Source organism: Aquila chrysaetos, chromosome Z (assembly GCF_900496995.4).
Source record: "Aquila chrysaetos chrysaetos chromosome Z, bAquChr1.4, whole genome shotgun sequence".
In the NCBI taxonomy this organism is placed as follows: domain Eukaryota; kingdom Metazoa; phylum Chordata; class Aves; order Accipitriformes; family Accipitridae; genus Aquila; species Aquila chrysaetos.
In genome coordinates, this window is record NC_044030.1 from 24,151,608 (window position 1) to 24,173,533 (window position 21,926).

At 40.8% G+C, this 21,926-nt stretch overlaps 1 protein-coding gene across 1 annotated transcript in view; it reads right to left on the reverse strand.

The window, feature by feature from the left end:
• The window catches only part of CAMK4 (calcium/calmodulin dependent protein kinase IV), a 182,450-nt gene extending 163,073 nt beyond the window's left edge, over nucleotides 1–19,377 (reverse strand). The window contains exon 1 of the mRNA XM_030005065.2: nucleotides 19,089–19,377. Coding sequence (XP_029860925.1) covers nucleotides 19,089–19,270 — 182 coding nt within the window. The 5' untranslated portion in view covers nucleotides 19,271–19,377. The remainder of the gene's footprint in view (nucleotides 1–19,088) is intronic.
• Between the last annotated feature and the right edge of the window lie 2,549 nt (nucleotides 19,378–21,926).

Below are 21,926 nucleotides of genomic sequence, written 5' to 3' on the forward strand. Positions count from 1 at the left end.
CTGGAAAGCTGCCCAGCAGAAAAGGACCTGGGGGTGCTGGTCAACAGCCAGCTGAATATGAGCCAGCAGTGTGCCCAGGTGGCAAAGAAGGCCAACAGCATCCTGGACTGTATCAGAAATAGTGTGGCCAGCAGGAGTGGGGAAGTGATTGTCCCCTGTACTCGGCACTGGTGTGACCACATATCGAATACTGTCTTCTGTTGTGGGCCCCTCACTACAAGAAAGACTGAGGTGCTGGAGCATGTCCAAAGGAGAGCAACGAGCTAATGAGGGGTCTAGTAGAGCACAAGTCTTATGAGGAGCGGCTGAGGGAACTGGGGTTGTTAAGCCTGGAGAAAAGGAGGCTGAGGGGAGGCCTTATGGCTCTCTACAACTACCTGAAAGGAGGTTGTAGTGAGGTGGGTGTCGGTCTCTTCTTCCAAGTGGCAAGTGATAGGACAAGAGGAAACAGCCTCAAGTTGCACCAGAGGAGGTCTAGATTGGGTATTAGGAAAATTTTCTTCACCGAAAGCATTATCAAGCAACTGGAACAGGCTGCCCAGGCAAGTGGTTGAGTCTCCATCCCTGGAGGTATTTAAAAGACATGTAAACATGGCATTTAGGGACATGGTTTAGTGGTGGTCTTGGCAGTGTTAGGTTTACTGTTGGACTCAATGATCTTAAGATTCTTTTCCAACCAAAATGATTCTATGATTTCATGCAGGCAAAACTTAAAATGCTCCATTTACCATCTCTAATGGGATTCAAGAACTGTTACAACCTACAGCTTCCAACACTCTTTGGAGAGACTTCTTACCTAAATTCAGAATGCGATGTTGTCCACCACAGATACAAGCCGGGACAAATATTTCCAAAGAAAAATAAGCCTTACATTAGGCTTCTAAATACATATCATTCATTTCATTTTCAGCAGAGCACACTCTCTGCTGGTTCCCATTCATCTGACAGCACAAGGGACCATAAAAGTCACTACATGTGAAAAACTTGCAAATTACCTTCTCATCCATCCAGGGTGTGCCTGCACGCACCTGCGTGTGTGTGCGCATGCATGCATTTAGGCACCTACATGAATTACAGAGTTCACAACAGCAACTCTTATTGTTTTAGGGACAGTGCTAAGCACAATTAGTTTCAGTCAACACTGTCACTTACCTGTTTTAATTCTAAGCAGTTAAACAACATTGATTTTTTTCTACAGCAAAACTGGTATTGTAATGTAAGGTCATAGATGAACTCTGACACAATGAAAGCTGACGGAAAGGACTAACAAGCCAAGGAGCTAGCATTCAAATTATTGATTAGTAGATACTGAAACACTCCTTATACAGCTTAGTCAGGGTAAACGGAGGTAATTTAGGCACAAATTTCACTGTCCAATAATGACAATAGTTTTTCCAATCATTCTATCACATGCACTTCTCTGACAAGCTATACAAACAAACTGTTGCCTGAATCATTTCCAGCACCACTGGAAACAGTAGATTTGATGCAAGACTTGTAATCTTCATTCACCATTTCTATACCAAAAACTATGCCTATAACAGCAAATAAATTTTCTCAATCTGCCTCTTAGCTAGGAATTCAACTTCTATCCCTCAACTTCCCAAACTGTTCTGTCCCTCACACAGTTCATCAAAAAGACAAATGAACTGATTAGTCACAGCATGAGGATGTGGAATAATTTCACAAAATTTTTGCTTATCTTCAGACATACAGTTTTCTCCTTGGCTGGACTTAAAGTAGCTAACACCATGTAGGCAGACATAAAAAACAGTAAAAATACGGGAAGACCTTCATCTTGCCCAAACTGTGCTAAAGTATAGTAAAAGGAAGGTGTAGGATGAAATCTCGCAAAGACGAACAGGAGTCATCTGCTTCTGCTTCACTCTTCCCTCAGTTCTACTATTTACAGGCATCTGCCTCAAGGGACAGGAGAGCGACCTCTTACTGTTTTTCAACATATGAAAAATACTCTGTGTTGAAGGCAATCTCTACAGCATTCTGCAGCACAGAATGGCCATAATACAGTGAAGAGTGGCTGCACTGTGATTATAAAATTTTAATTCTCTAAAGAGTTTGTGTCTACTGAACAGCCTGTGATAAATCTGATGTTGAACAAACTGAAGTTTTTCCAATGCTAGATAACATTTCTTTACTCAGAAGATAAATGGAAAAAAGTCTTCAAACCTCCCAAAATGAAGAGCAAGAGAAGAGGCTGAAGAGATTATGGAACAAACAGATTAAATGACCAACAGCACATTATGGGCACCAGTTAAGACTCACTGCACGGGTTAACCTGAACGCATGCATGAAATAGCTCAAATTAAGGTGGTATGTAACCTCTTGTACACCACTTACTGAGCCTTTTTAGACTGGAAATAAACAAGTGGGACAACAATTTTTAAAAATGGTTATGAGAGACATCTGGAGAACTGGAGGACTGTAAGCTTGCTCTCTATTGCTGAAGTAATTTAAAGCTCTAAGAACAGGATCTGTGGATATATGGATACATATGATAGCCTGGGAAAGAATCCATGTGGCTTCTATAAAGGGAAGCCATGTCTCAAAACCACAGAACTTCTTTGGAAGATTCAGCAAGCATTTGAGTAAAGCAGATTTGATAGATTACTTGGATTTCCTAAAGTTCTTTGACAAGGTCCCTCACCAAAGGTTCTTGAGGAAACCACAGAAGACAGAAATGAATTAGCGGTTGGTTAAGAGATACAAAACAGGGAAGGAATGAGTGCTCAGTTTTCACAGTGCACAGAGGTCATCAATTGATGGACCAGAGATGGTGTCTGCTGCTCAGCGAGCCAGTACAGGAGCTGAGATGAGCAATGAGGTGACAATGGTTGGTTGGGTTTTTTTTAATAATCAAAGTTCTTCATAAATAGTAAGTTTCTGCCCAACTGAAGAGCTGCAGGAGGACTCTACTGAGATTCAGTGACGAGGTATTAAACGGCAGATGAAATTCCATGTGAATAAATACAAAATTATGAATATCGAACGCAATTTCATATATTAAACAAAGTGGCCTATTATCACAAGCAAAGAAATCTTGAAATCTAAGCAAAAGTTCCACAAATCATCAACTCCATGCCCAATTGTAGTAAAAAAAAAAAAAAAAAAAAAAGGCAACCCAAACCCCAACAACCATGCAGAAGTATTAAGCATTATCCCCTATGTAAATTCACTGTGTGAATATCTCCATCTGTGGAGATATTGAAAACTCCACTGGACACAGTTCTGGGAAACCTTCTCTAGCTGACCCTGCTTAAGCAGGAAGGTTGGACTACATGATTTTAAGAGGTCCCTGCCAACTTCATCCATTCTGTGATTCTGTGTTACATCTTGAGCACTGCATGCAAATCTACATTACTATTCTGATATGAGGAACAGAACTGAAGCTTCAGATTTGGCTTCAGATTTCTGAAAGTTGAGGGACTGCTCTGGGCAAGTATCCGTAGATGTTTGTCCTGTTCTTACACTCCTTTCTAAGTATGTGCTTCTCACTACAGACGAAGACAGGGTATTGGCCTAAACAGACCTTTGATCTGACCCAGCATAGCCATTCTTACACTATAAAGGCTCAAATAATTTAGGATGACCTGTTAATTTTAAATTTATGTTGCAAACATATATGCCCACATTAGTCAGTTCAGAGAAAACAGGTTTTTCAGATATGATTTTCTGAGATTTTGAAATGGCTGAAAGTTCTGAAAATAAATACTTAGTGTTTCCAAACAAGTTGTCTCCACAAGCAGAATGGAAAATGTATCCTTGTTATCATTAGGGTTGATTCTTACTGAAAGGCAAATTTAAGTTTCCTTTAAACACAATAAAGCTCCTGGTAACATGGGAAACCCTGTCATACAGTCTCTTTCACAAAATTATCACATATCAATTTTAGGCACATTTCTTGTCTCTCCTGCTCATATTGAAAAGGCTGGTTAGATGGTTAGATACTTTCTTCTAAATTACAGTTTTTATTGTAATCATGGTCAAGTTACTTCCCTCCTCCTTTGCATGCAGGAGGAGTCCTTGAATTTAAGTGAATTATTCTACCTCACAGGTGTAGCTCGCTGTTAGAAAACTATCATCACCTTTCCCCAGCACCATCTGTTGGACTAAAGAAACCTAATTCCTTCACAGTATATTTTCAAAGGAAAAATTTACAAATAAGTTTAAATGGGATTTTTCATAATACATATGAAGGGAAGCATTGTATGCCACTGTTGGAGTCACTTTTCACAACTGCAATTATTATGCTGGCTGGATAAAAACTGAGGACAAATCAGGTCCTATAACTCACAGACCCACATAATTTTAAAGTGTCATTTAGAAACATGCTATTTTTCATTTTTGTTTGACAGAGTTACTGGAGCTGAGTCCTTCTACATTCAGGAATAATTAAATTTATCCGCACTTACTCCACACTCCAAAAATGGGAGGAAGAAGATGGAATGGTGGTAGAAATGAAATCTAATCCCTCAATTCCCCTGAAACATCAAGATTTCTGCCAGCTTTCTGACTAGTATACCAATTATACTGTTTGGCACTCATCACAAGAAGACCAGTGTAGAATGCCCAGTTTTGCACCTTCTGAATTTGCACCCATTAAACATAGTGGAGAACATTTCTTCCTCTTTGCATAAAGACGATTGAGAGCACTTTCTAAAGAAAGTGCTAGGAGCTGGCGGGAAGGAAGGCGAGAAAAGCCCTAGACGTCCTTAGCTAAAGGAGCAAGGAGTCACCAAAAGAACGTAAAGGAACAGATTCACCCTTGGTATGGGCAATGCTGCAAGAATTGTGATTTTTTTTTTTTGTTTCAATTTGAGTAGGATAATGGTATAGAGGGGAACAGTTTTACAAACCATTTGCTTTTAGGATTTTTTTTCTCCCTCTCAAGGAAATTTGCCTATGCAATCTGACCTTCATCAAAAGCTTGCCAGGAACACATTGCTGTTTACTTCAGTGTTTCTATTTTTTTCTGATATGCAGGTTTGAGCAATATTCCTTTTGTTTGTTATATATCTTATTTAATATTTTAATTATTGACTTTGGAATAAACTTAGGAGTACACTGATTCAGTCTGTCGATGATAAAGGTGGGGAGGCATTGGCAAGACAGGAGAGGGCTGTAATATCAGAAAGGAAAAACTGTACTTACAACCTGGGGAGCGGGAGCAAGAGAAGAGGGATAAAATTTACCTGTATTAACTGCAAGGTCATGCATTACAGACAAATAACAAGAACTTTGTTATAAAACAGAAGTCTCATCAATTGCAAACAGAGAAGGAAAATGGAAGATATAGTTTGGGCAACAACCAACCAGACAGCTACAAACTACCAAGACAGCAGCTATGAGAAAGGCAAATGTGATCCCGTCCTATTCAGTAAGTTTATTGTTCTTATTAGAAAAGTCTGAGAATTTTTTAACTGCAGTCAGCAGATAAACACAGCTTTTGCAACCTCCCTATGTTTCAGTAGGGAAATATATCATATGAAAGCTGCACCACTTTTGGTGTAACATGCAAAACACAGTCCAAGCAGGAACCAAAGACAGAAGGTAAAAACAGTTAAAAGAGGGACCTGAATCAAAACTCTCATGAGGCACCATGGTACAAGAGATAAACATAGTTTGTTCTTGGAATCTGGTTACTTTGAGTCAAGAATGTCTTTAATTAACAGAAAAAGTAAAACGTGAAAGTGTTTGTAAATTTTAATTTGAAATTGTTGAAAAATTCCATGCTGTGAAACTGTCCCTTATCCACATCATGCCAATACTTCAATTCCTCATTCTAACTCAAAACAAAAACAAATGCCAAAATACTGAAATTTATCATGGGATGGAAATTCTGGAGTTTCTCAAATCTGCCAATTCACTATTGTAAAGATATGAATATGTGGATAAAACAAACTTTAATAGACATGAGTCTCAAGCATTAAATATGGTCTTCCAATGGCCACATGCCATTGTGGATGACTAACGCATCTTGCTAATCATTATTATTCTGTTTCGGCTGTGACTAGGGAAAAACACAATAAAATGGTCTTACTAGATATTCAATAGAGTTAAAACACATTGTTCATAAGAAGTACCACAGCAAACTGTTTAAACAGGCTATCTCTAAGTATTGTATTCATTCACAAATAGCAAACATAACCAGGTCACAAAATAGGGACTGACAGGGGAAAGAAAGTAAGATTTGTTGGGCTACGTATTTAAAGAATAAATTTCACCAGCTCAATTTAGACGGTCATCTGCAAAGAAAATACATCTAATATGATTGCTTCCATCACAAACAACATTTCATCTTTTCTAAAGTCATGCAGAAAAAGAACATGAAGAGGTTACAATACCTTGGTTTCTTTTTTTTTTTTAAATACATAAATGTTGGAAGAACAATAAAAATAGACTAGTATAGATCAAACCAGCTGAAATCACTTTACAGTAACATGGGCTATTGTCTTGTAACTAGACAAGCTGAAGATTCAAATGGTCAAAAAGATACTGTTGTGCTGAGGTGGAGGAGAAGGTGGAGGAGGAGATGACCAAGGTTGTTTTGTCATTTGAAATGAATGATTCTCTGGAAATAGAAGAGTATTCTCTTTATGCTACTGCCAATCAAATCAACTCTGTGAGCAAGTTTTTATAGTAATGAATAAAACTGCCTTTTTCCTCAGTTTTATTCCTGTTCCACCTACTTTTGAACACCTATGATATGAATTATGCATAGAGATGAGATTTGAATTTAAATTCAAATAATAATTTACCTGCATATTTATTATGGAGGTATTACAGAGATGGAGATGGGTTTCATCTCTACGAGAGTCAGAGCAGAAAACATGCCAGTGAATTTTAGGGTATCTCTTTCATTGCAGATTTTCCATTACACATTGACCCAATCTGGCAATTGATTACTGATCTTACTTAGCATTCATCGATTATTAATTTTACCTACCAATCCAAATTTTGTTCTTGTTTGCAGTTAAAATATTCTTGAATTAAATTGCTGTGAAGGGAGAATCAGATGCAATAAATTTACCAGCCTTTCTCTCCCCTGCAGCAAACAAAAGGAATTTATTATTGCCTTTTTAGTGTCAGAAGTGTTGCTCCAATATTACCAGTTACTTGCTGTTCTAACAGTATTTTGCTAAGACTAGACGTGGCTTCCTCTTCCAACTCAAGTTAATCCCCTGCCAGTTAGATAACAGACTGATGCATAGTGAAAAATGCACTCCATAAGCATTTGCAGCTTCCATCAGGCTGCACAGAATCCCAGAAAAAAAAAAAGGGGGGGGGGGGGGGGGGGAACACCCCCCCTTTATTTTGTTTCTTCATCTGATCACCTGAAACCTAAAGTGACTAAACAAAATCATTAGTCATTTCCTAAATGATCATCAGTATCTACACTATAAAGTGTTGCTTCCCGTTACAAAATCAACTTTGCAGGCCTTCCCTTTTAATTTTACTAAGCTAATCAGCCAGAAAATCACAAGGGTTTGAAGAGAATGTAGAGAGATGGATCACTTGCTGCACCTACAGCATAAGGCAGGGCGGGAAGGGGGCATCCAATGAAGCTAGCAGGTAAAACATTAATGCACATGTATTTTACAGGTCTCTGAACTTAGATTATGATAATAATGTCAGAGCTCTCAACAGATTTTGAGTTCAGTTTTAGCAAATCATTATTGCACAATATGGAAAACTGACAAGCAAATCTTTTCCATCAGGAAAACAAATATCTGTAAATCACTGTATTCCAGATCAGAATTGTGGTTCATTAACCTAGAAAACCTGTCAATAGGCTGGGGGGGGGGGGGTGTGTGTGGAATCAGTAGGCATCCATGGCAGATTTTATCTTGAGGCCTTATAAGCCTTACCAAGACATCCATTTTCTCTGCAAAAGTATAAAACTATGTAATACCACCACATTAAAAAAAAAAAAAATCAATGTGTGCCAAAAGAATTGAAATAATTTCTGGCCCACAGCAGGTTCTTAAAACACTCTCATTGGTCCACAGTGCTAGACTGGTGCAGGACACCTAATAAATCAGAAACAGCAAACACCATCTTGCATATATGGAGAAACCGAAAGAGGTACTTTCTCCAGTTTGAATAAAATTCAAACAACTAATCTCCAAAGAATATAAGCAGCTAGAAGGTCTCATTATCAACTGAAAGTTGCACAATTTATGTCAGCCTTCCACAGAAAGGGTATGAAAGTCCCCTCCTTTCAACACAGTATTTTTGGTTTTTACAGCCAAACACAAAATGAAATCACATAGTACATTCTTTGGTACTGGCAGTGTGCCTCCGTGAACAAGGATTATTTAAAGAATAATCAGTATGAATATTATTTCAGAAGTACTTTAAGATAATACCAGACTTCTTATTCCATGGATATTCATTAAGATCTTGCACACTTTTTCATTTCCATTCATTCATAAATGCAAATTTTTTCATTGAAAGTAATTTATTTAGATTAAATTGGAATTCCTGCATTTAATTTCTGAGCTAATCCCAATTTCTTTACATGAATTTGTTATCTCCGAATGTCAGTGTTTGATTTTTTTTTTTAAATAAATGAACAAACGTCAACAACCAATTCACAATTTCTGGTGACTGATCTGATTGAATGACCCCCCCCAGTCACATAATTCCATGCTGCCTCGTAAGAAAACATAAAATCAAGACATATGTAAAACATTTTTGTTCATGCAGTATTCAGTTCTGCCAAAGTCTGCGGAGCAATCATGGTCATCTTCATGAATAAAACCACAATCAATTGAGTATTTTAAGATGCAGTATCAGTTCCCAAAGGCATTGAACCTGGCAGGCATGGGTATGCCTTAAAGATCAAAAGACTGAAAATAAGTAACAATATTGATGTGTTTATGATGATCTGAATTGAGAAGAAAATACAAATACTTGCAAGAAAGAAAAATTGTTGCAAAGGGGGGTGGGGGGGAACCCTGGTTTACAATCATTTCCCTTCCTTAAAACCAAGCAACTGCTTTTTTTCATGATGCCAGAGGAGAAATGCATCACATATTTCTAGTGAGGAGAGTCTGGGGAAAAGGACTGTGGAGATGACATCAGTTCCGAGGTAAAGTTGCAATTCTGGCATTTTGTCTGTGGCATATGGATGCTCACAGCGAGGTATGTATCGGAGCACAGATTATACATTTGTTGAAGGGCTTAAATTTTAATGCTGTTGGTTTTGAGGCTGTGCTTCATAAATCTTGTACTTGCTTTTACCACTGCTTTGTACCCCCCAAAAAGCTATGATAAATAGACAGTAAACTGTCAAAGGGCAGCATGTTTTATATATATTTTTTTTTTCTCAAAGGGGCTCCCATTTTCCTTATCTTTTATTTTACATTTTATGGTTCTTGAGTTCTAGTGCAGATAACCGCATATGTGAAAGGAGGACAACTTATAAGCTACAGCATTATGTTGTTCAGGTGATTACTTCATTTGTGTCAGAATTAGCATACATTTCCAACCATGTAATCTGGTGGTTCATGCCAAATAATTTCTCTCCTGTTATCCCCTGCAGATGAAATTCAAAGAGACAAAAGCTTTGGTTGCTACAGATTGAACAGTCCCTTTCAAAGTCATATTGTTGTAGGGTCTCCTAACTTAGAACTACTTTACAAGGAAAGCAACACCACCTCAGCAATCTATTTTCGGGGCAACAGATGCAAATATTGATGGTCCCCAATAGTCCATGTGTTTTAACTGATAGTAACCTATGACAGTAACCACACCATTTTTGCATTTATTCCATAACCAAAAGATACATTTGCAATCTGTATTGGTGTCGTATTATATCACCACTACTCCATCTTTCTGTTTTAAACATTACATAGTCTAAGAAATTGAGCACATATAATGTATACATTGATCAAAAACCCCACACTTGGATAGCTCATTCTCAATGATCCTTCCCATTGTATCATGCTAAAAGATCTCAAAAAAAACACAACTGACCAGCAAAAAAGAAGTAAGCTTCCATGTGCATGACCACAACCTTCCTACACACTCCGGTAAACTCAAGGTAAATGTCAATCTGTCCTTAAGACGTGTAATCCTCAGCAGTTACAGCATGTTTGGGCTGCTCTGAAGCACATGGAAACAGAGATATCATTCTAAGCAGAACCTTCCCTAACCCCATCACAACAAAACATGAATTTACCTTCCACAACAAATCTTATTTCCTAGGTCAGAAAGAGCTGGGAAAGCATCACAGGCAACAGACTGCAGTCTTGGTACAGAACAAGGAAGAAGTATGTTTTTCTTGCCTTGTTTTTAAATGCTAACACAGAGAGACTCTGGGAAACACATCCTGTGCACTTTTGCCGAAAGAGAAGCCACTCTGAAAGACCTTTCTTAGCACTGAGATACAAAAGTAAGGCAAAGCTGACAATAAGAAAACAAAATGCTTCCACAACACAAAAATTCCTAAATTAAATTCTTAATAATTTGCCAGCTCAGATTTCACAGAGCTGCTAGCTCAGACTCCAAAGAACAAGGAAGAAAAACAAAAAAATCCTCATAAATTAGAGATGAGTTTAGTTTTTAAGAGCAGTAACCAGTAAGTTAAAATGCATTTTCTGGTGGTTACTGACTGGCTGAGGACACTAACAATGCAAGGCCAAATGAAGGATCACTTACAACAAATATAACAGTATTTCCAAGGTATCAATGATGGGTTGCAAAAGCTGCCATACTTACCCATTTTTTTTTAAATGGAGGAGACAGGGAAACCATAAATATTGAAAAAGACATAGAAAAACCAAGGACAAAAAGCAGCGTCACCATTTGGAGATACACAGAACATTTGGTCACTTCTCAGAATGAGCATCACTGTACTGTGAAAAGAATATCCGTTGTGAAATTAGTGATTGTTCAGATAATAAAGGTCTGCTTATTGTGAAGAGAGGAAGTATGGCAGGAATGCCTAAATGAAGAAGTCAACAGCAAATACGCAAGTTATATGTTTAAATTCCTCTTCATTGTGAAAGCACAAGGGAGTACACGTTCTTTCTTTTTATGCAGTCTTAACTCTTACTAATGGTTCACACGTACATACGTAGACGATGGTTCATTGTACATACATAGATGAAAATAATATTCAAATCTTTGCACTTTTTTCCACACAATGCGTGGTGTCAAAAAATTGCTTTCCCAAAGACCGGCCAACCTTCTAACTAGCAGAAGACCACAGAAGAATCATTTGGGTGTATTGTGGTTGATAAAGCCAGCTCAATTTGTTGGACTATAAACAAAACTAGGGCCAGGGATGACTATTTTATTTCCTGATTGACCTTTTCAGACAATATTCAGCAAGATAAAACTTCTTTGATCTGAGTGACTGAAGAGGATAGCTAGTCCTTCCTCGCAAGTACTTGGGCTTCCAAAGATGGGGCACATGCTACTGCAAACACTATTTTTTCAATGACCACCATTCTTAACTGGTGGTCTTTTCAGATATGGGTATTTACTATGTGAGCAAGCATTTAAACGTCTGTTACTGGTAGAATTGTGCCTATGAAACTGTGTCCATTACAATCCCTTACACAACACTATGCACACTTGGACATACACCTAAAGACACAGTGGAATGAACATGTATTTGCTTCTTGTACCACATGGCTTTAGTAAATTTACCTGCCCTCTGTCCAGAATCATACAGGCTTATTACACAACTATGCTTAGGGAAATACTTTCAACTGAACTTGAAAACACTTCATCAATTTCAGATGTACTGTCTCTGTAACAAGTTAAAAGATTGACTTTGTTATGTCTGACCCTTTGCAGATTACTGCAATGTTTTTCAAGTATGACAATTCTCATATTAACACAAATAATACCATTACTTTCAACTCTTAAAAGCTCTATGTGCAAAAACCTTTTTCAGCATTCTTAAGACTATTACTTCAAGAGCTATTCATTTTCCCTGTTAGAAATACAGGGTTTTTTAAATTAAAAAAGATAATAAAAACCCATGACAAAAATACACAGTGGTTGACAGAAGAAATAACTTGAAAATAAAGAAATAACAATTCTCTAATATAATTTTACTTAAAAAAGAGCTATTCATAATGAAAAGAAAGCTGTGAAAATAACACATAATGATCATCTATTTATTCCAGCTACTTAAAACTGCTCCAGCACTCCTTTTATAGAAAAAAGGTAATGGCTCAATTTATTGACAGAACAATACATTGAGTACACAGACTAATAAAAGTACAGAGATAATGCAATACTCTCCAACGACTAACTAGTCTTTCACTGCCCACTTTAAGTTCTGAATTTTGATTTATATAATATATATTCCCTTTAGCTTCCAAGTTAATTAAAACGAGCAGACAGACATTGACCTATGCATTATGTTGAATGCGTGATATCACCAGCATCCTATTAATCAACTTGCAGATTAACTACGGATAGATTCAGATACAGTATCACTAGGACATATAATTTAGGTATGCATTAGCAAGTAGTGTAGTGCAGTAGAAGCACTCCAGCGTTACAGATGGTGGCAATGTGCTGATATCAACACACAAACTTTTTGCCAGTTTTATGTCAGATCAGCCCTTATCTGGTCCTGTGAACTTATTGTTCCCAAAAGGTTAGAGTGGATTAAGTACTCCTGAACTGCATCTTCTGGTTCAGCTACATTCAGTCTGCTCTGTGCGCTCCAAGGATGCCCCTTGATGCAAAGCAAAGCACAGTGAGAGGGGACAATTGGGACATTCAATTCACAAATGTCACTCCCAATCCAAATTAAAACTTCAGTGTAGATGCACCCACAAATTGCCTTTTAAAAATAGGAATGGTGCAATACAACATTACAAATAAAATCTCAGTGCTTTTGTAATTGGAAACATGTAAATACATGCCATTATCAGCAGTCTGCTTAAGTTCATATTTAGAAGAAGAAAAGCTTGTTTCAAACTATTTTTTATATAATACAGTTATGACTTGGATATTACTGACTGTACTAAAACCCAAGTAATATGTTTATTTACAGAGGTAGCAGGGCAGTTTCTTCCACAGAAACAAACATTAACATATTCCTGAAAGAAGGAGGCTACGATAGTGTTAGCTCCTCTGACGTGACTGTCCACAAGCATTGACAGCTAAACACATTGTCCATGGCTGATTGAATCAACAAACCTATCTTCCATCATGGCATGACAGAAACAATGCCTCAGTCACAGTATTAAAAGGATGCAGATATACACATAAGCCATTGTGAAAAATGCATATTTTATCATGTTTTCTGAGACCTAGTGAAGCAGGCATTGAGTTTGCAGTTCAATGCAGAACTCCTGGCTGCAGCAGAACAATGGTTTTGCCACAAATCCCAACTGTAAAGTGATTTAAGTAAAACTTAAAACTCATTTTCTAACAAGAATAGAATGTCAACTGTGCCAACAAATACCCCAAAAAAGCTTTCTTCTTTTCTGACTAAAAAACATGCAGAGAGAGGTAATGTTTAGACAAGTAACTTAGTGCCTAAGTTAGGCATTTGGACAACAGAGTCAATAACAATCTCCCATGGCAAGGTTCAAAACTTCTACCCTAAGGGCCCATTTCTCTCCACAATTAGAGAGCCTCAAATGAAACCATACATCTACTCTCAATTGCTTTTTATTTACAGAATGGTAAAGGACATTTTCTTTTCTTGCTTTTTCAACGCCCAAGTTTTTAATTCTGAATCAACCAGTTGTTGAACTGAACCAGACAAAACTGAAGAAAATACTCTCCCTGCACTAAGTAAAGAATTTTAGTTGTCAAAACCCAGGCTATACATTGCAAGTTCTGGTTCCTGGTACCCAAGTGAGGAATTTCATTCAGAAGACGAGGTTAAGAAGCTATAGAGTTTCCACAGAAAACATTTGCTGCTTGCTATTAATTTTTATTTACGACTCTCTGTAGACCAACATGCGTTTCGATAGGGACTGACTTCCCCCCTCATAGAGCAGTGTCTTGCTTAACAACAATCTGACATCCTCTTTCTGGCCAATGTAGCATTGGATTATCTTCTCCACAACACCACTGCTTCAATAGAAGGAGCAAAGCAAAACATAGAAGAGCCTGTGGTCAAATGCTTAGGACATTTTTCAAGGGGAAAGATGAGGTGGACAGAATCCCTTCAAGAGGAAAAGGAAGTGAAAATCTTCAGTTAGGGCTGTGCTGGCTGTTGCAATGCATGAAAACCATTCTCCACATTCATCTGCCACCTTGGCCAGCACCAGAAGGACACCAAGCCCTCCATATCTCCTATCTTCCTACCTCAAAGCAAGGTCCAGCATACCCACCACAACAGTGCCAAACGAGGCCTCAGATCCACCTCTTCGACAGCCTTTCCTATCAGCAGGAACTGACTGCATGAAAATGCTTGCTGCTTGCCTGAAGGTGTGAGGGCAACAAGCAAGTTGCAGTTTGTGGCATGACGTGACCTGGACAACAGGCAAATCTACACAGGCAGTGTCTGCTCAAAGATAATTCTCATCCTGGTTCAGCTAAGCACTCCACGCTCACATTCAGACAGCTAGCACCCCGTGCTGTCCGCAGCATGCCTGCATCTCTTAGGAAAATCCTCAGGACCAGTACTAAAAGTCACAAGCAAGTAAGCAGAAGTGTTACTGAAGGAGGGACTGACCTACTTTAAATGCACCCCAAAGCAAAATGAGCAAGTGATTTTCAACATAAACATGGCAAACAGTCTGTATAAAAAATGACTCTTGAGATGAACAGAAAAAAGCCCCCCCCCCCCCTTTTTTTAATGAAGGAATGGAAGTGAAAATAATTGGCATACTTTCAAAGCAAAAACTATTTGAACTTCAAAGCATCAAATGCAAAAGCAATCAATTTCTATAAAATTATGCTTTTACAAAGGATTTACCTATTTCATCTACTACTGCTATTACAAAAGTAGATGCTACTATGACAGCACTCATAAATAGGATTGACAGAGTAAGACGTCATTCTGTACACTGAAATCTTGAGTTCAGACCACACGTTAGATTTAAACTCTCTCTGTGCTAAGAACTCAAGGACAGAAACCGCCTATGATTCAGCTCACACTGTCAATTCAAGGTAAGTTGCAAGTACTGAGTTCCTTTCAGTTTTAGGTCCTCAGCAAGGATCACACAATTGAAAGACTGCTCGTGAAGGAAAAGGCAACCTTGGAAAATCCTGATTTATCATTCTTACACACAAAAAAATGCCTGTAACTTTTGTCTGGTTTGCTGGGGTTTTTTTTAATTATTATTTTATTTAACCTTTGAAGCTGAAAGAAAGCCCTAAGGATTTGGTTGGAAATATATCTAGCTGCTCTTGACCATTTAATAGATCTGCAATATGCCTACAATAATAACATTAGATAGTTTCAACTCAAATAGTTACGTAGTTTGGCACAGTCAGGCAAGAGACTGCATGCTAAGTAAAATTCCATTACTAAAATTCCAACAAAGAGAAATTCTTTTTTTGTAATATTGCTGAGTATCAAAAAAATTGTTACTCAATTTCCTTTTCAACCCAAATACCATTTTTAGACTAATGGTGAATTCAGAAACTCTGTACCAAAAGATACAGCATGGATTATATAAGGCTAATGAAAGGTTTTAGTCTTTAAGGAACATACAAGTTTAGAACCTAAAATTATTAAAATCTTTTTCTAAGGGAGTGTGGAAAATAAGCTTTTAGATGAAATAACACTCAGAACAAAATTCCAATGTCCACCACTGACGAATGTTGCAACCTTCGGAGAAGGAACGGGTATAGATACTCTTCATAAAACAAAGACCAAAATTTTATCTTTACAGCATTCTGAACTCCAGTTCCGTGGTAAACACAAAAGCCCCTTGTCAGAAATGGACTAAAAGGAAGGCAAACTAGCCAGGCATTCAGTGGAACATAAAACCAGCTGTCCTGAGTTAGAATAAAAGCCAGTCTAGCCCAGAATACTGTTTCTAATGATGGCCAAACAAAGATGCCTCAAGAAGAATGCAAGAATACAGCAAAACTGTATCAACACTGTCAAAGAATATTCTCGTAACATTCAGCAACTTACAGTTCAATAGTTAGTATCTTCATGTTTAATCAGTCTTAATGGATTTCCTGAATGTAAACTTGCCTAGTTGCCTGTTAAACCCATGTAAGCTTTTATCATCCACAGTATCCAGTGGCCAGGAGTTCCACCACCTAAGTACACACTGCGCTGAAATGGCCTTTCCTCCTGTAGTTCATTTGTGACTTGCTTGCTTTGTCAGATTCCCTGCAGAGCTTGCATCAGAGAACAGCAAAAAAGCACCTCTAACCAGGTGTTACATCCACACCACATGTGTCTCCAGAGATCTCTGTCTTAACCTCACTATAGTATTTACTAGAGAAAGAAAACAACCAAATGGTTCCTCCTCCACGCCCATTTTATTTATCTAAACTGAACTTCATCCAACATTTAAATGCCCTGTCAGTCCAACAAGGTCTTTCTGCAGTTCTTCATAGGCAGCGCTGTCTTTAAAACCCTCAATAATTCAGTAAGACCAGCAAATATCACTGTTCAACCCCTTTATTTATGAGCATGTTGAGCAGCACAGACACCTGAACTGATGATCCCTGTGGAACTCTACTGTTGAAAGATGACTGTTTACTTCTACCCAAGTTTTTAGGCATTTATTATTTTTCTTGCTAGCAGGACCTTCCCCCTCTTCTCCCATGCCTCCTTAGTTGGTCATGCAAGCAAGAATTACTGACTATGATGGCTTAGGGATTTGCCAGACATACTTTGCAGAAAGGGCACTCCTCCCAAATGGGAACTCCCATACTCAGCAACAGCTGGCCAAATGCAGGTCTTTCCAGTCTGACAGAAGACATCTTCCTCTCCCTGTATTTGTTAAAGGTATTTTAGGATAGTGTCTCCTGTTGGTTATTTTAGTATATTATTTTGATTTACTGCATCTAAAGGGATCACATACCCACATCTTTCAGCCTCGCCTGGTATACTTGCACCACCACTAACCTAAGCAATGAATATTTTTTTGTAGATGTACTCAAAATCATCTCCAAAATTAAAAGGTTGGAGACAAGGTTACCAAGAGAAAACAATACACTTTTATATTACACTTGGGAACCAAGAGCGATTGTTGGATCTCCCTTATAGATTGGCTGAGATACACCTGGGCTGTCAGAGGGTGTCCGAGATAAGCATCAGCACTCAGATGCTGGCTCTGAAAGGATCTCAAAGCTAGCCTTGAGACCTAAGGACTGAGATCTTGCTGCCATACCTGTTAGCGCAATTTTCTCTCAGACCATGTACCCCTCTGAGTTGTTCTCCCTCCCTTCCCTACCTCATGGTCTTTGATTAAGATGGTTCTTATTTCCTGTCTTCTTTCTGCTTTTGTTTTAAATCTTATTTCCTAGTTCCACCCAACAGCAGCGCAGACTTAGTGGCTCCCATCTCTACACTAGTTGGGTGTGGCTGTCTTCCTTATTCAAACCTTTTGTTAGGGTTTCAGCACCTACTGTCTCACCTTGCAAGGTAGAAAACCCCATTACACCTCAGCTTTCATCAACTCTTCCTTCCTCAGACAGGGGAGTTCACCTTTTAAAACCCCTTCCCAAGCTATCCAATAAACCCATGATGTATCGCCAATGCAGACTATTCTTAAATGAAGCCCACAGTCAGTACCACACATGCCGAAAGAATTCTAGACAGACCATGCATAACAGTATTAATCCAGGTGACGGAGTTGGTATCAACTGTTGTTATTCAGCAATAAACACTTTTTTTTTTTTTTTTGGTCAATTCCGGGCACAAAACTGACACAAGAATATTTCCTGCTTTACATTTTTATGTTTCTGCATAGATGTAGAGTGAAGTCAAGTATAAATGTGGTAAGCGTACATAAACCTATGCCTATTTAAATCTGGCTAGCATGAGTAGCAATAGTGGCAAAGAGGTAGCAGCAGATGCTTAAGACCTAGTCAGCAAGCCAAGAATGATACTGTATTGTATTTCTACAGCCTTTCCTGCCCCGATCAGTTACAGTACAGCAAGCACAGGTATGCCTTGTAGCAATAACTTTCATTGCATGCCCTTTCTGAAAAAATACTGTACCAAGGCAACCATGTTATTACCTGCAAATTTCCCACAGTTATCCAGGACTTCAATGTCCTATCACTGGCAAAATTAACAATTGTTATTTGTTACCTACTGACTTACAGATTTAAGTCATCTACTGTAAACCCTTAAAAAAGCTGTCATTTTCCACTTTTTGTTTTTTAACACGTTATTTTCTACCCACAAATTCAACATAAAACCAACAACTGTATTTAGAGAGTAAAAATCGCACATTAGATATGGGCAACAGTGTTTTACACTGGACTTCAGTTTTAAAAAAACTGAACACTTGGGACCTTAAAGTTGCCAGGCAGAAGCATCAGGGCAGTAGTGCAAGATTCATGAATGAACATGTACCAGCTCACTCGTCTGCACTGCGCTCCAGTGAAAAGACTCTGCTGACAGAGGCCTGTTCACGGACTCCTGTCTTGGGTGGGAGTTTTGTCAGCGTGAGGTCTAAAGGTGCTGATAACAGCGATAATGATAAAAGGTCTCATATGAAGTGAGGCTGCGAATAAGCTGGCATTTTAGTGCTCTCGAAGTGATGCCTACCATTCAGCTGATATAGTATTAGGTCTGGAGTCTGCAAATAAAAAGGTAACCTGACTAAACGTAAAGCTGCTCATCTGGACCAGCGCTGACCGAGACGGGTTGATGCCTTCTGAGAATCACCCGTTCCTTCGGGGGATCTGCACAGCTTGGCTCCCAGGAGATGTAATTTTCCTTCGAAAGCCTACATGCCGTGAAAGGCAGGACGCTCTCCCGCTGCCGTTCACACAAACCAAAGTTTTGCCGCCCTCGCCGCAGCGACGCAGTGCCGGCGGGGAAGGGAGACCCAGCCCCGCAGCCCCGGCCCCGCCGCTCCGCCCGGGGAGGCACCGCGCCGGCCGCGCCCCCCTGCCCCGCGGCCGCCCCGTCCCGTCCCGTCCCGGCGCCGCCTCACCGTCCCAGCTCGGACTCCAGCTCGAAGTAGTGGGCCAGGGTGTCCTTGTTGGAGCCGTCGATCCAGTAGTCGGGCGCGGCGGATCCGGAGCGGCCGGCGGCCGAGGAGCCGGAGGAGGACGAGGAGGAGGAGGAGGACGAGGAGGACGAGGAGGAGGAGGAGGGCATGGTGACTTTCAGCATGCCGGGACGCCTGCCGGGGGCTGCCCCCTCCTCCGCACCGGCTGCAGAAAGCAGAGCGACAAGGCGGCTGGCGGCGGCGACGGCGGCTCCTCACCTCCCTCCCTCCCTCCCTCCCTCTTTTCTCTTCTCCTCTCTTCTCTCCTTCCCTTCCTCCCCTCCCCTCCCCTACCTCCTCCTCCTCCCCCATCCCCCTTCCCCCCCCGGCCGGGCCGGGCTGGAGCAGCGGCGGCGGCGGGGGCTCCCCCAGCCCGGAGGGGCGGCGGGGGCGTCTCCGACTGGGCGGGCCGGGAGCTGCCGGCGGGGCGGAGCGCGGCGGGGCGGAGCGGGGGGGGGCGGGCACGGCCACGGCCGCCGCGGCGCAGGGAGCCGCCCCGGGCGGGGGTCGCACCGCCCCCGGCCCCCCCCCCCCCCCCCCCCTCCCCGCCGAGCCGAGCGGGGCCGGCAGCCGCCTGGCCCGGGGCGAGTGGGCGCTCGCCGCCAGCCGGGAGCCCGCCCGGGGGCTGGCACGGGACGGCGGGCGCCCTGCGAGCTCACTGGAAGCACCCTGGCAGAGGCGGTCACCGGGAGAGCAGCCGCCCGCAGCCCCGCGAGCGGCGGGACCGAGCCCCACGGTCGGGCCTGGGGGGGGGGGCAACTTCACGAAGGGAGAAGCGGCACCCCGATCTGGAGGGACCGCTGCGGGTTTGGCCGGGGTCGGGCGGCCCGGGCTGGACCCGCCGTCGGTGGGGCCGCGAAGGGTGGGTGGGTAGCACGCAGCGAGGTGGGCGCCACCCCGTGATGCTGCACCATTTTGCCAGTTCCCGATCTCGGATCGGCTATCGGGGTGCAACCCGGGAGTTCAGGATTTCTCCCTCGGCGTTTGCTCTCAGTTCGGGGAGGAGGGTGTGGAGGTAGAGACTGACCAAGACAAATAGCAGCGGGAAAGAGGCTGACAAATGCTCAAACACGACTGCAAAAATCCAAAAAATACAGCTTCCCTGCCCACCATGGAACTAAAAGAAGCCATAAAGAAATAAAATTGCCATGCTGCAATGCCGCTCTTTACCGGTTATGAAATCTGCAGGTTATGAAATGCATGCGATTATAATAAAGTATATTGTATCCCTGACTGTAAAAGTCTTAGCCAGAAGTGTCTATATAAGGGCAGTTTCTGTTGGTGTAGTGGTGAAATAAAACAGCAGCAGTTGTGTGTGCCTCGCATGCATAGTATGCCAGATCAATCCTACTAACATCCTCTCCACGCTATTACACCCACCCATACTGTCATGCAAGCACAGGCAGGAGGTAAAATGGACCATATGCAATCCTGCGCTGCAGAAGTGACAGGAGTATCATCCTCTAATTTTCAACCACAATCTGTGAGCCTGGTTTTAAGCATTGTACTCCTTGCTCTGATAAAGCACAGTATCCTGTTCAGTGTTGTGTTAATTCATGTGTATTAATATTTTCCAAGATGTTTTGTTCCGCCCCCCCCCAAATAAGTCTGTCTCTTATTGTTCCCTAGCTTCCTTACATTACCCGGAGGGGGCAGGTTAACTCCGAATCTCTTAATTTCTCAAAGACCTTGAAAAATAAATGCTCCTCTCTGCTCTACCAGATAATAGAAGAAACATCTGCTAATCTCATCTTTGTTAATGGTAGGAGAGGATAAAAGAGATAAATGAAATAGATAAAAGAGAGATAATGCCCTTTCCTCTCAAGTTTACTTTTTGCCGTTATGAAATTAAAATGTAGATCCCCATCATGATTTGAGATTTTATCATTTTCAAATCTGCATTTGAAAGTCAGGAAAAAGTAACCCAAAGTCCTATTTTGCAAGCCAAGTTCTATGCAAGCCAGTTTGACAGGAACTCCAACTTCCTTTGAGAAGAACTTTGTGCCCAGAGCACCTACCGTGACAGGGCTGAGATCAGTGCCAGAGCAGCACACAAGCAGCCTTTTCACTGTTGCTCATGCCTCCTCCCAACTCCCCAGCTCATTCTGTCTCTGCTGGTCAGTGTGGAACTTTTCTTCATAAAGCTTTGGTTGCTAGGTGACATTTTTTCCTCTTTTCTTATGACATTTTCTGACAGCATCTCCCGGGAGAAGAAATTGTAACTGATGATGAAAATCTCACGCACACACACAAAATGGCCAATCAGCACACTTACAAGACAGTGGTATCCCACATCATGTTTTTGTTTAGTCAAATACCTAACATATTCTGTAACCAGAAGGCAATGTATAGTTTTGTTGTGGTGGGGTTTTTGTGACTATTATTTTAGCAAGATTATGTTTATCCAGGTCCCTGCAATCCGATTCACATCTCACATGATCTGAATATGCTTACCATGAGCCTTTATGTGCTCCTTGCTAAATGACATAGAACCAGGGGATTTTTTTTGTACTGGGCTACCTATGTGAAAGGCATTTGATTTTCCTTAAAACTCTGTCTTGAAGTGAGCTGGATCGTACCATGCTGACAACCTAGTACTTGAAAACTGACTGGACCTTATTCTCCAGGAGCTCCACTTCCTTAAAATATTAAAATAATATCCAAATATGTCCATATGGAATTAAAGAAAGTCTTCAGGTTGTATACTGCACGTAACCAGCACACGAATGCCACTCTCAGTCTCCAGGAAACCAAAGGCAGCAATTCAAACACACAGTACTC